Genomic DNA, 14,365 nt, shown 5'->3' on the forward strand with positions numbered 1-14,365 from the left:
GAGCACTTTGAGCGAGTGTCGAGCTCAACGCACTATTCCCAATCCTTTCTTAAACATAAAGAAATAGTGGAGCGTAAGCCAATCATACGAAAGTCTAGGCAGAATGAACCGTATAATCGGCCTTTCGGTATTGCCGAGTTGAGAGCTGCTTTGAACACATGTAAAAGCACTGCACCGGGACCAGACAGAGTCATGTATGACATGATCAGACACCTACATACAGACGCACAAATTACACTTCTTACACTATACAATACTATTTGGGCTTCGGGATACCTCCCATCCACATGGAAAGAAGCGATTGTGGTTCCTGTTCTAAAGCAGGGAAAAGACCCTTCCTTGGCGGCAAGTTACCGTCCGATAGCTCTAACTAATTGTCTGTGTAAGCTTTTTGAAAAAATGATTAATCGCAGACTTATACATTTCCTTGAGCTCAACAATATACTCGATCCTTATCAGTGTGGATTCCGAGAAGGGCGGTCCACAACCGATCATCTTGTGCGCATGGAAGGAAATATCCGTGATGCCTATATACATAAACAGTTTTTTCTATCAATATTCCTCGATATGGAGAAGGCATATGACACGGCATGGCGTTACGGGATCTTGCGAGACCTGTCGGAAATTGGCATCCGTGGAAATATGCTGAACACAATTGAAAGCTATTTGTCAAACCGTACCTTCCGGGTAAAAGTCGGCAATGAACTCTCACGTCCCTTTACGCAGGAAACTGGTGTACCCCAGGGAGGCGTGCTCAGCTGCACTCTCTTTATCGTCAAGATGAACACGCTACGTGCTTCACTACCACCTGCCATTTTTTACTCCGTATACGTAGACGATATACAAATAGGCTTCAAATCCTGCAACTTCACAGTATGCGAAAGACAGGTACAGCAGGGCTTGAACAAGGTTTCCAAGTGGGCAGACGAAAACGGATTTAAGGTCAACCCCCATAAAAGTTCTTGTGTTCTCTTCACAAGAAAGAGAGGCCTGCTCCCAGATCCTTGTGTAGAACTGGGCGGACAACAAATTCCTGTCAGCAAAGAACACAAATTCCTTGGTGTTATTCTTGACTCTAGGCTCACTTTCATTCCTCACATAAAACATGTTAAAGAAAAATGTCTAAAAACAATGAACCTACTTAAAATCCTATCATACACAACATGGGGTAGTGACAGGAAGTGCCTGTTGAATCTTTACAGGAGCCTAGTTCGGTCGCGAATAGACTATGGAGCCGCAGTGTATCACTCTGCTGCCCCGAGCGCGCTAAAGATGTTAGACCCCGTACACCATCTGGGAATCCGTCTGGCCACTGGCGCATTTAGAACAAGCCCTGTTGAAAGTCTGTATGTTGAGTCCGATGAGTGGTCACTCCATTTTCGGAGAACTTACATCAGCTTCAACTATTTTCTGAAAGTGCGCTCTAATAAGGAACATCCGTGTTTCACAACCGTTAACGACTTGACATGTGAAACACTTTTTCATAACAGACCCTCTGTGAGACGTCCTTTCTCACTGCGTGCAAGAGAACTTAGCACGGAAATGGATGTCCCAATTCTCGACCAACGCCTAATGCCTCCAGCTAAGCTAGTACCACCCTGGGAGTGGCAGCTGATAGAATGTGACACATCCTTTGTACAGGTCACTAAACATGCGTCAGAGACACATATCAAAATGCACTTCTTGGAGCTCCAGTACAAGTACTCGTGCACAGAGTTTTATACGGACGCTTCTAAGTCGCATGCCGGGGTGTCCTACGCAGCCATTGGCCCATCCTTCTCGGAATCCGGTGTACTGCACCCTGAAACAAGCATATTTACGGCTGAGGCCTATGCACTACTGTCGGCTATGAAACATATCAGAAAATCAAATGTTCAAAAAACAATTTTATTTACAGACTCCTTAAGCGTGGTAAAAGCCTTGAAGTCACACTGTAAACACAGAAACCCCGTAATTATTGAGCTCTATTCCGTCCTCTGTAGAGCGTATATGTCTAACCAGCATGTCATTATATGCTGGGTGCCTGGACATAGGGGCATTGAGGGTAACGTTCTAGCAGACCAGATGGCCACATCAATTTCATTGCATACAGTCAGTCCTACTGCTTCGGTCCCTGTCACGGACCTGAAGCCTTTCTTAAGAAGGAAACTGCGAAACCACTGGCAACGTAAGTGGGACGTAGAAGTAAATAACAAACTGCACGTGATAAAGCCACAGTTAGGTTCTTGGCCCTCCGTAACAAAATCACGGCGAACAGATGTCCTATTCTGTCGCCTCAGAATAGGACACACATTTGGTACACACAACTTCTTACTCACTGAAAATGATCCTCCAACTTGCGGTAGATGCGGGGAGAGGCTGACCGTCCTCCATGTCCTCCTGGAGTGTCGGAAAGCCGAATCTGACAGAAAGAAACATTTTCCGTTAGCATACCGGCAGCATATTCCCCTTCATCCTGTAATGTTACTCGGCCCAGAACCGCTCTTCGACACTAACGCAGTCCTAAGTTATCTGAAAGATGTTGTGTTGCATGTTGTTAGCCCAACATATTCGTAGCGTCTCCTCTCTTCAGAGGATGGCGCTGCGATAGTTCTTTCGTGTAGCACGTGCCTCTAGGCCCTTGTGTTTGAAGGGCTCTGGCGAGGCAACAGTGCTCCAGGCATTTTTACCATCTCATATATTTTCTATTCTGCATCATTCTTTCACGATGGATTTTAGTGTTCATAGTATTCGTCATCTGTCATCGCCATAATTTTATAACAAGTTAATTTTACGCACTCTACAGCGAATATTTTTAGGCCACTTTACAGCCAAGTCACATCTTCCATAATACATCGTCAACATTACAACTTGTCATGGCGCTCTTTGGCCAAACCTGGCCCTTGCGCCACAAAAAACCACACATCATCATCAAGAACTGCTTATAACGTATATCTGCATGACTGCCGCCGCTCGCTGCTTGCAAATTGCAATTGCTTCGTTCTTTTCGCCCTTCAGCACTAGTTTTATTTGTTCTGTGTGTTTCGTAAAGCGCGATGCGCTATTGCTGCGTCCCACGCTGCACCTCAAGCGAACCACGAAAGGAGCCTGGAGTGTCCTTCCATGAGCTACCATCCGACAGCGCTACGCGGAGGCGATGGATGATTGCAATAGCGCGAGAGGTTTCGGCACCTAACACATCTTATTACACTGTTGTGTGCAGCCTGCACTTCAAACCATCTGATTTCCGAGACGACTGCAAACGACGACGTCTACTAAAGCCAGGCGCAGTGCCCAGTGTGTTCAGTGCCCGGACGCCGCGCACGGAGAAATTCGGCGCTCCGGCGAAACCCGAAGATCGAGGAACCGGAAAACGCAAGCGCGAGCCTTCGCCAAGTGTACCTTGCGTGTCAGTGAGTGGAGGTGAGCAACACGAAGATGTGGTCGGAGAAAGCAAGGGAGCACCTTCAACTGAACAACCTGCCGAGCTGGCGACATCACGAAGTGCTGCTGGACAAACCAGCGGGCAATTCCCAGATGGTAGAAGCAGCGCACTCGGCTTTGAACATGGCGCGATTGCACCGATCGGCGCATCGCATGAGCCTGCAGAAAATAGCGAACAGGTCACAATTGTTGCCACAGCTTTGAGGAACAAGAAACGAAAACCAAAGCCAATGTTAAACGGTCATTCGCCACACAGACAGCGCCAACACCGCATTCTTCAACTTTTTCCGTCCAGCGAAAGCGATGGCGACAAAAAGAACGCGCCCTGAGACTGAAAATTGATAGACTAAGCAGAACAGTGGACGTGTACAAGCAAGAGCTGCAGAAGCTTAAGGAAAGCTGCTTAGTGAGTGCATTTTTAGAAGTTGCGGCCGATGCAGAAGACGGAAGTGCGAAAGCAGTGCTGCTTCGAGACCAAGTTAAGAATTACAAGACGAAGAAACCACAGTGGTCTGAAATCACCATTAGATATTGCATCGTTATTCGACACCTGTCGACAAAGGCCTACGAGCACATCAGATCTGAGGGGCTCCTCCGACTACCATGTCGAAGCACTCTACAGAAATATATTGGAACAGTCGCCGGAGAAGTCGGGTTTAACGACCTGGTACGTTGCCGCCTGGAAGCAGAACTTCGAAATCTGCACACACCTCAGTCCAAGGTGTGCGGTCTCGTGGTAGACGAGATGAGGATTCGGGAGAAGCTGATTTACAAGCAAAGAGATGCATTTGTAGGTGATGTTGACATGGACCCTGAACTCCAAGATATTGTTCCCAGCTCAGAAGACGAAGTCCTAGCCAACTCTCTTTTGTGCTTTTTACTGGGCGGTCTGCACGCGAAGTTTAAGATACCTGTAGGGTATTTTTTTACCAAAGGCTGCACGGGAGAACAGCTGGCAGTAGTTGTACGCCACGTGCTCAAGAAGACGACCGATATAGGGTTCGACATCGTCCGGCTGGTGACCGACAACCACAAGGTGAATGTGGCAGCGATGGATATTCTGTGCGGAGGCAAGGCGAGCATACAGGCTCTGCACCCTGCCGATCCCTCTAAGATTTTTCTTTCTTTCGACCAAAGCCATATCATCAAAAATGTGAGGTCACAGTTTCTGGCGAAGGACTTCGGTAAAGAAAAGCAGATCACATCAAGGTATGTGAAAAGTCTGTATAAAATGCAGAAAAACTCGACAGTGAGGCCAGTAAGGTTCCTGGCCAGAAAACACCTGTATCCAACAAACATCGAAAAAATGAACGTCAGGTCAGCGGTTCAGTTGTTTTCAGTTCCCGTAACTGCCGCACTTTGCTACCTCAAAGATCAGGCCGGCCACACATGTGATCTGGACTTCGCTTGAAGAGGACCCACAATTGAATTCATGCAAATGATACAGAGGTGGTTTACAGTAATGTACATCAGCAACTGCCAACATCACATCCATTGCAACAACGCCGACGCCCGCCAGTTTACGGATGCTGATGATCCTAGATTAGAGTGGCTCGAGATTGTTTTTCTTGCTTACATCGAAGACCTCAGGAAGGAAAGTGCAGCTGGCAGCTTTTTAAGCAAGGAAACATACCACGCTCTTGTCTTTGCGACCACGTCAAATGTGCAGTGCATTCGTCACTTGCTGACTGTGAAGAAGTTCCGGTTTGTGCTCACACGCAAAATGTCGAGTGACCCGATAGAATCCATGTTTGGCTTTCTGCGCCGAAGTTGCGGTAGCAATGATATACTTGACGTGAAGAGCGCGATATGCGGGCTGGAAAAAATGCTGAAGACAGGCATCGTTGCTGCCTCCGACCAGAGCAACGTTCAGAGCTCGACATCATTCGTCGCAAGGCAGCTGCTTCCCATTCAACACAGCCCCACCATGCCTGCCACCGGTAACAAATTTCTCGACCAGGCAGTGAATGACTTAAAGAACCACCTCACAACGTTGACACCATGCATAACAGGTCCGGACGAAGCCAGCGTCGCCATGGTTGGAGGCTTCATAGTGAGAGCTGCAAGTGAAAGCATTGTCTGCTCGAACTGCATCGCCCTATTGCAGGGTCAGAAAGGCAACACACCTCTCCTTGGCCTCATTGCCCACCAAGATCGGGGCGGGCTCTTCTACCCGAGCCAGGAACTCGCAAAACTGTTGATTGGTCTTCGGAAGCTTGTAGACCACGTGCTTCCCCACAGAAAACATTTCACAAAGCCCTTGGAGGTTTGCGTTGAGAGAAGTGTCGCAGCGCTCATGGAACTTAATGTTCTCAGCTGTGGCAACACAGACAGCGACCATCGCAAGGTTCTCCTGCAGCTCATCACTAAGAAGTTTATGAAGCAGCTGTTCACCAACTATGCCGTCAGCGCTAGCGACAGCAATGCGGTTGTTAAGTTCCTTGACCGCAAACCTCTGTCCCGCAAGGTGCTTAAACTGTAATTACGGGAATGTGACCGCGGCGGCCTCATTTCAATGGAGACGATATGTAAAAAGGCGCGTGTGCTTGCGTTGTAGTGCACGTTAAAGAACCCTAGGTGGTCAAAACTAATCCGGAGCCCTCCACTAGCTACGGCATGACTCATAATCAGAACTGGTTTTGGCACGTAAAACCCCAGAAAGAAGATGGACCCTTCATTACGCACACACCAAGTTCAAGTGAATAGCTTTAATGTTGTCGTTGAACCTGCTTTGAGTACACCACAATTTTCAGCAGAATTACGCGAGACTAGTAATGCTGCGCGAAGCGACATGCAAGGATGAGAGCGTGTACGTGTAAAACGAACTGCTGTGGGCTTCTTGTTACGTTACTCGTGAACGCTACTTAGTGAACCAATTGCCATAACTGCAAGAAACTAAAATTTCGTCGAAAGTCGCCAGAGCACAACCAGTTTATTCAAGTACAAGTGAACGGATGTGTTGCGATGTCTCCCTGTGTCGCCGCGCTTTCCAAGCAGCCGCCGCCGCTACCGCCGCGCGCCGCGACACCACACCGCCCCAGCCCCCTTGGCGGAGATAGGGTTGTAGGTGGCGCCATCTCTTGACAACCGACCGCAACTCAAGGCGCGACGGCTACAATGGGTAAGCGAGCGACGCCGCAGGCATCTTTCTAGAGGAGGCGTTGGTTTAACATATAGCTCTCGGAGGATTCCGAATCTCCATGTTGTGTCATAGGATTTCTCCAAGTGGAGAAATACACAAAGAATTGATTGCGTAATAAGCACCTCTAATGTTTGCCTCAATGGGAACAAGGTGGTCTACTGTTGACCTACCCACCCTGATATCACTTTAATAATAATAATAATATGTGGGGTTTTACGTGCCAAAACCACTTTCTGATTATGAGGCACGCCGTAGTGGGGGACTCCGGAAATTTTGACCACCTGGGGTTCTTTAACGTGCACCTAAATCTACACGGGTGTTTTCGCATTTCGCCCCCACCGAAATGCGGCCGCCGTGGCCAGGATTCGATCCCGCGACCTCGTGCTCAGCAGCCTAACACCATAGCCACTGAGCAACCACGGCGGGTTGAAATCACATTGAAGGGGATCAAGCAGACGGCTGTTTTCCAGGAAAGCGATTAGACGCCGATTTGCGATTTTTTCATATAACTTACAGATACAGCCTTTAGTGCTATTGGCCTATAACTGCTGGCTAATGCGGGTCCTTGCCTTGCTTCTGAATCGGAATGACAATCTCTTCTTTCCACGACTATGGAATGTTCCCAGATACCTGCATGGTGTTGTAAAGAGACAAAAGTGTGTTCAGTGTTTCTGGGCGCATATTTTTGATCATTGCATACACTATGCGGTCACCACCTGGTGCTGAGTTGCTGCAGGAACTGAGAGAAGCCTTGAATTCAGCGAGACTAAACGGACGGTTGTAAGGTTCATTATATGCGCACTTTCGTTCAAGGCGCTCGCGCTTTGTGCGTTCCTTGAACATTAGGAATGTTGGCGCATAGTGTGATGCATTAGAAATATTTTGAAAATGCTTACCCAGGAAGTCTGCCTGATCTTTCATGGTGTCGTCTTGAGCGTTTATTAAAGGAATCGGTTGTTTCCCCCCTGCCCTGTAATTTGTTCACCAGGTTTCACACCTTACCCTCATCCTTGTACGAATTCATACTACATAGGTACCTTTCTCAACCTTCTCGATTAGCACGTCGACGTGTTCTGCTGCCCTGTGGTCTTGCCAAGAAATTAATGAGGTTCTCCGCAGTTGGAGAGTCATGAAGCAGGCCCCAAGCTTTATTTTGTTTTTCCGTGCTTCATTGCATTCGTTGTTCTACCAAGGCAAACGACGTTTAACAAGTCCGTTAGTTTGCTTTATGCATTCTTCGGCGGAGTCATAATAAAACGTGTCAAATATGGCACAGCATCATCTACGTTTAAAGAGATCAAATGATCATACTGTAAATACGTAATCTCCTGAAACAGTTCCCAATACGACGAGTCGAATTTTCATCGGGGAATCTGTGGAGGACAATCAGCTCATTTTGCTAAATTTAAGGGAATTGGAAAATGGTCCCTTCCGTAAGTTTTTCAGGACCTTAAAATCGAAGTACGCCATTTCAGCTGCAGAGGCTGTGGTTAAGCCTATTGAAGAATATGATTCACGTGTAGTACTATAAAAGGTGGGTTCTTCTTTATTCGAAAGAACCGCACCGGCACATACCGGCACATAAGAGTATTCTACAGTACGCCCTCTTGCATCGCAGCACGAGTCGACCCACAGCGTATTATGGGCGTTGACATCACCAGTTAAAATGAATGGCTCAGGCAGCTGATTGACAAGCATTTCAATTTGCCTTAGTTGCAAACGATGTTATGGTGGTACGTAGAGTGAACAGACCGTAACCAGCCTGTCGAATGGAATTGCCCTAACTGCTACTGCCTCTACTTTAGATCGAAGATCGTTGGCAAGGAACTGACCTCTGAGCTATAATAGCCACGCCACCAGACGCGGCATGGCCATCGTCACAACCTTTGCGAAATAATGTGTATTGCGTTAGGAAATTTGTACCTGACGTTTCCAAGTGTGTTTCCTGAGTCGTTTAGAAGGCCACGGGCATTCCAATCAATAATTTTTACAGCCATTTTATTAGAATGAGAAATGTTCTGTGCTCAGGTGTGTAGTGGTGTACCTTAGGTAACAGGGCCGTCTTCTGGCCCCATTACGGGTGTATCTTTTTGGCGAGCTGGAGAGGGCCACGCCGGTTTTTCGGCACCAAACGTGCTGGTGTTGTGTCCATTGCCTCCTGGGAGGCACTGGATGCCCGCGCGTTGTCAGACCTCGCCTGGTGAGGTGTGGTTTTGAGGCCCGACGTACACGGGTAGCTAGCCTCTGCCTTGATGGGTGGAGCAGATTTGACTGGAGCCACCACAGGAGCGGGGGGTGCCGCAGCCAACGACTCGCTGTAAGCGGGCCGGTCAGGTGGCGAAGGCCGGTGCGGCGCAGTCCCTTCACGCGTCGCATCGGCATACGTTGCGGTGTAGAATGGTGAGCACCTTTTATGTGCTTCCTTGAAAGAGATGTTCTGTTGTACTTTTAGGGTGATAATTTCAGTTTACACAGTGAGGTGTCGCTTTACACTTGTCTGAGGCGCGGCCTTGGATTCCACATTTCGCACATGTGAGTCCACCACGGCGGCTCTACGATCCGTCGCCAAAACTTTGACAGTGGAAGCATCTTCTTGGATAAGGGATGTATGGTCTGAAAGCGACGTTTATGTATCCAGTTTCTATGGTTTGTGGCAGATCGCAAGTGGCAGAGGTGAGGATCGGGTGCTTTGCAGGAATTACTTTATTTTATCGTCTGATAATGATGCGCTGCACGTTGGTTACATTTTGCTCTTTCCAGCACTCTAATAATTCTGTTTCGGCCAAGTTGATGAGATCTGCATTAGATACTACTGCGTGTGCTGTGCTCATAGAACGATGATGGGAAACCGTAACAGGAATATCTACAAATGTCAAAAGTTTTAGTTTCTTGTACTGTTGTTTATCACCGATCTCAAGCAGGAGGTCCCCTCTCACCATTTTGGTGACCTCATAGCCTGGGCCAAGTGCATCAGTCAAGCCTTTTGCAACAAGATATGTGGATACGGGTCTAGCTGGTTTTTCAGTTTGTTCGCTGTGTACAACTTGAAAGTGGGGGAAAATTTATTTCGCTTTGAAGAGGCTTAGAATTTCATCGGTGCGTCCTCTCCTTTGAGGGTGACGATAAAGTAGACGTGGAAAAGCAGGTTTTCATATAACATTTCTGTCAGTTTCTGCGGCAATGGCGGCCACCCACCACGGAGCCCAACAAGGGGACGCTGTAGCCGTTAACATGTAAGGCTGCAGACGGCAGTCGTGCATTTCTGCTATAACCTAATATAACATACCCAAGAGAGGGTATATCCACGAAGTTAATCCAAGCCGCCTACGAAAATGTAGAAGTAACAGAAGAGAAAGTATACAGGAAAGAAAAAGTTCGGAGAGGGGGACACGAAAAGGCAACCAGCTCATTCCCCTTGGGTGGGTCAGCCCAGGAGTACGGTACGTGAAGCGGAGGCCAAAGAGGTGTGTCGCCTCCGTCGAGGTGCCTTAAAGGTCTTAACACTCGGCATCGCTTCAACCCCCAGGGTCCCCTTCACCCCGGACATGGCTAAGCCACGCACGGCTACACGCGGGAGGGTCCAACCCTCGTGTGCTCGGTTAAGTGGTGTAGCAACACACCAAACGCCTGCTGACACAGACGCCCCTGCAAGGGTTTTGATGTGTACCATGCATGGAGGGGGTCCACTTTCTGGAGTCGAAGGGTCTCACAGGAGCACCGAGCATCGCGGCTTCGGGATTAGCGAGTCCAAGGGCCGCGTCAACCGTCGCCGTTAGCGCGCGAGCTTAGTTCGCGAGCGGCTACCGAGCGATGCACGCAAGAACACAGCATTGCCCCGAGTTAACGGAAACGTTATTGTCTCCGGCGGCAGCCAACACTGCCCAAAGGGGCGGTGTGGGGACCAAAGGTCGAAAAGTGCAGACGAGGGCGCCTATAGCACGTCGCTGAGAGAGCATAGGCGAAAGCTGGGACACACCGTTAGGAAAAGTCCCGATGGCTATGCTATTTGCTCTCGCAATAAACACTGGGCCATCTTGCGAGAGCTCGGACAATCGCCTGTGGCTTGGGCTTCCGATAAGTGCAGCTCGGCATGGTACGACGTCGCTCGAGCACTAAAGGGCCGTTTATAGTCCGACGTAACGCACGCGCGCGCACGCTACGTCACGTCGGCGAAAACGACACCTCTATAGACAAGAACGGCACCGAGAGCGGCGCTGCTGCGCCGGCGTTGAGAGCGCCGCATGCGGAGCAAAATTCTATTAGCCGGTGGTACCCCTCTCACATCTCTCGTTCGCGCCGCCTTGATTGCCTCCTGCACTGCGCGTGTTTGGGCACGTTTCGCGCCGCGCGTGGTGTGCGCTTGGACATTTCCTTCGAAGGGCGGTGTACAGTCTCTCTCACATTTAGGGGAAAACTCGAAGCGCAGCAGCTCGCGCAGATGCTCGAGGGGCGGGATCTTGAACGGCGTCGTCTGCTACGGCGGCGCACGCTGGCCGCATTGTCGAGAAACGTTCTACTGTCAGGTGCAGGGCGCTGATCACATCGTTACTGCGTGAAAGGAGCCGGTATTCTTTGCTAAGCGTTGCGCGACGCCCACTGATACGCCTCGAATGTAAGTTCATCGCTGCATGGCAGTCATAGACGACGTACTGATTCTATACATTCTTGACGGCCCGTTTCTGGAAGGCGACTATATATTCTAACGCGATAGGACGCCGATCCACACTGCTCGTGCTGTGCAAGAACTGCTAGAAGAGCGCGCAGTCACTCTCTTGGAGCGGCCGCCTCAATCCCCGGGCGCCAACATCATTTAAAATGTCTGGGGCTCGTTGAAAGTATCGCTGGCGCAACATCCCCTCTATCAGTCGCCCGAGGATAGGCTTCGATCCACCATCGTCAGTGACTGAGACGTGCAGCGAATGAACACATCCCCCGTCAAGTCATCCTACACTTCACTGCCTTGCAGGATGAGCGCTGCCATCGCTGCCGCTGGGGACATGACGAGATACTAACTGAAGTTCCGAGCGTGACGTGTCCAATTCCCCACCGGCGGGCAGGGTCTGTCTGGTGTAGCGAATGATTATCGAGAAAAATCACTTCCAGCTCATTGTCTGAACCTAAAACGTTCATTTAATCGTGTCCGTTTGTTTCACCATAAAGACACCTTATTGAGAACTTCATTGCATTTCATAAGTGTTTGATCTAAATTAGAACCGCAGACAGTAAAAGTGGTATCATCAGCGTATATCATAAATTTAATTTCGGTGTCTATTAGGACAATGTCATTAATATAAATATTAAATAAAAGTGGACCCAGTACGCTACCCTGAGGCACTCCGTGCGTGACGGGTAAAAAAGATGATTTGTTATTGTTAATAAAGACACATTGCTGTCGATCACGCAGGTATGACTCAAGCAAGGCCAAAGGTTTCCCGCGAATCCCGTATTGAGTAAGCTTTGTCGTAAGAACGTCGTGGTCAATGGAATCAAAAGCCTTACTAAAATCCAAAAAAAGACCTACTGTATACAATTGTTGTTCAATGTTTCCCAGGATGGTTTCCTTTAAGGATAATAACGCTAATTCTGTAGATCTTCCCGCTCGGAAGCCAAATTGAGAATCTGTTATTACATTTTTTATGTCGAAGAATTTCGTTAATCGTGAAAATATGATTTTTTCCAACCCCTTAGAATAAACAGATAGAACAGAGATTGGTCTGTAATTCGATGCATTGTTTTTGTGTCCCCCCTTGTATATTACTGATACTCTAGCCTTTTTCATGGCATCGGGAAAAGTTCCACTCTCCATCGCCAAGTTAAAGATGTAAGTAAGTGGGGAAGTGATGACCGGCAAAACATGTTTGACGGGTTCAACTTGGATGTTGTCGATATCTAGAGCCTTACTATTTCGCAATATCATGAACGTGCTGTGGATTTCATGTTCGTTAGTTGGTTCGAGAAATATACTGTCAACAAAATTGCTATATTGTGTGCCGATGTCTGGTGGGCTATTATCGGCTACATTTACATTAACAAAGTGAGTATTAAAATAGTCTGCAAGCTCTTTGCCTTTAAGTTCACGGTAGCCTACAGTTAACGCTTTGATAGAAGGCATACTGGTATTACGACCGAGAACATAATTTATTATCTTCCAAGCAACATCAGGGCGTTGCCGAGTAATATGTCCAAAAATGTGTTGATAATAGTTTATCTTGGATCGCCGCAACTCTGTGTTAAGCCGATTTCTAAATGTCTTAAATTGTTTGAGCGTTTTTTCTGAACGCGTCCGCAAAAACGAATGATAGAGGCGATTTTTATTTTTTATCATGTTTATATGTTCTTGAGTCACCCAAGGCTTCCGTATCTTTTTAGATACCTTCATCGCTATGAGCGGGAAATGTCGTGTGTAAATGCGCACAAAAGCCTGCAGGAATTCTGTGTACGCATCATTTACATTGGTTTTATGAAACACAGATGACCAATCATGGTTCATGTCGTCTTGTTTAAATGATACGAGCCTGTCCTGTGTAACTCGCTGAACAATCAAAGGCTCAGATCAGGCATCCCTTTCCGCGGAACAAGAGGAGTAAATAAGGAAGACTGGGCAATGATCGCTTAAATCCGATGCTACTGTGCCAGCACTGCAAATGGTAGTGTCAATATCGGTAATAAGAAGGTCAAGCGCAGTAGCGCTATATTGTGTTACTCGGGTTGCAGAGGTAATTAAGTTGACAAAACCGTAAGAAGACAGCGTGGTGTTCAACTCACGAACAGACATATCTTGGTCCAGGATATTTAAATTAAAGTCCCCACCACAAACTAGGTAATAGTTGTTCTTACTTATGTAATCTAGCAACTGTTCGAATAAATCTAAAAAACGCAGCACATCCCCTATCGGAGGGCGATAGATAACGGAGAAAATTTGCTTTTTGCATACCAGAGTAAGAATTTCATAGTCGTCGGTGATTCTGGTAAATTCTGAAACCATTTCGCATTTTTTTCGATCTGTAACATAGGTGGCAACTCCACCTCCTCGTTTACTATTCCGATTTATGTAGAAAGCGTTGTAACCGGCTAGATTTAATATTTGGGAATCATTTTGATACCAGGTCTCCGAAAACATGATTATGCTGAACTTGAAAGAAAATTGGTCTAAAAAGAAAGCGATGGAGTCCTGCTTGTTGTTGACAGAACGTATATTAATGTGTAGGGTTGATTTACACGATAAATCATAAAGGTGAACTGTGTGTGGCAAGCAAAACTCGTTATAGTTCATCGCGTGTTCGCTGTTTCAAGCAGAAACGGAACTCGCTTCACTGCACCACAGCAGAGCCTCGCACGTCGGCGGGCGCTTCGCTTGGTGTACCGGTAACCTGACGAGCACAGATCTTGCTGACATCATTTATATTCGTTATCGACACAATGAGTGAATCATCAGCTTCTTTAGCGAAAATCTTCCCATTGTATGACCAAACGCTTTTCCAGTGGTATTCATGTTTCCTTTTGACAGCCATGGCAAGTAGTTTCTTTAGGGCGGGGCAAAGATGTTCGTTTACGTAAACTGGTGTTGTGTTCTGAAGGCCAAGGTCATTGTTCGTTAGTCGAGTTTCCTTCGCTTTCTTAAGCACAGCGTCGCGTTTTGTGCGCGATTTGAACTGGACAATAATATGAGACCTATCAGCGTTGCGCGTAGGCACGCGGTGGCAGACCTCGATATCACCGTCGTCAATAGGCTCATTTATTGCAGAGCCAACTTTGGAAAGGATTTCATTCACAGATTCGTTGTCTTTCCTGATTACTCCC

General features: G+C 47.6%; 1 protein-coding gene across 1 annotated transcript in view; it reads right to left on the reverse strand.

Annotated features, from left to right (window-relative positions):
* The window catches only part of LOC139054835 (uncharacterized), a 124,800-nt gene that overhangs the window by 25,248 nt on the left and 85,187 nt on the right, over positions 1–14,365 (reverse strand). The window contains exon 6 of the mRNA XM_070532477.1: positions 2,319–2,401. Coding sequence (XP_070388578.1) covers positions 2,319–2,373 — 55 coding nt within the window. The 5' untranslated portion in view covers positions 2,374–2,401. The remainder of the gene's footprint in view (positions 1–2,318; positions 2,402–14,365) is intronic.

This window comes from Dermacentor albipictus, chromosome 1 (assembly GCF_038994185.2).
Source record: "Dermacentor albipictus isolate Rhodes 1998 colony chromosome 1, USDA_Dalb.pri_finalv2, whole genome shotgun sequence".
NCBI classification, from domain to species: Eukaryota; Metazoa; Arthropoda; class Arachnida; order Ixodida; family Ixodidae; genus Dermacentor; species Dermacentor albipictus.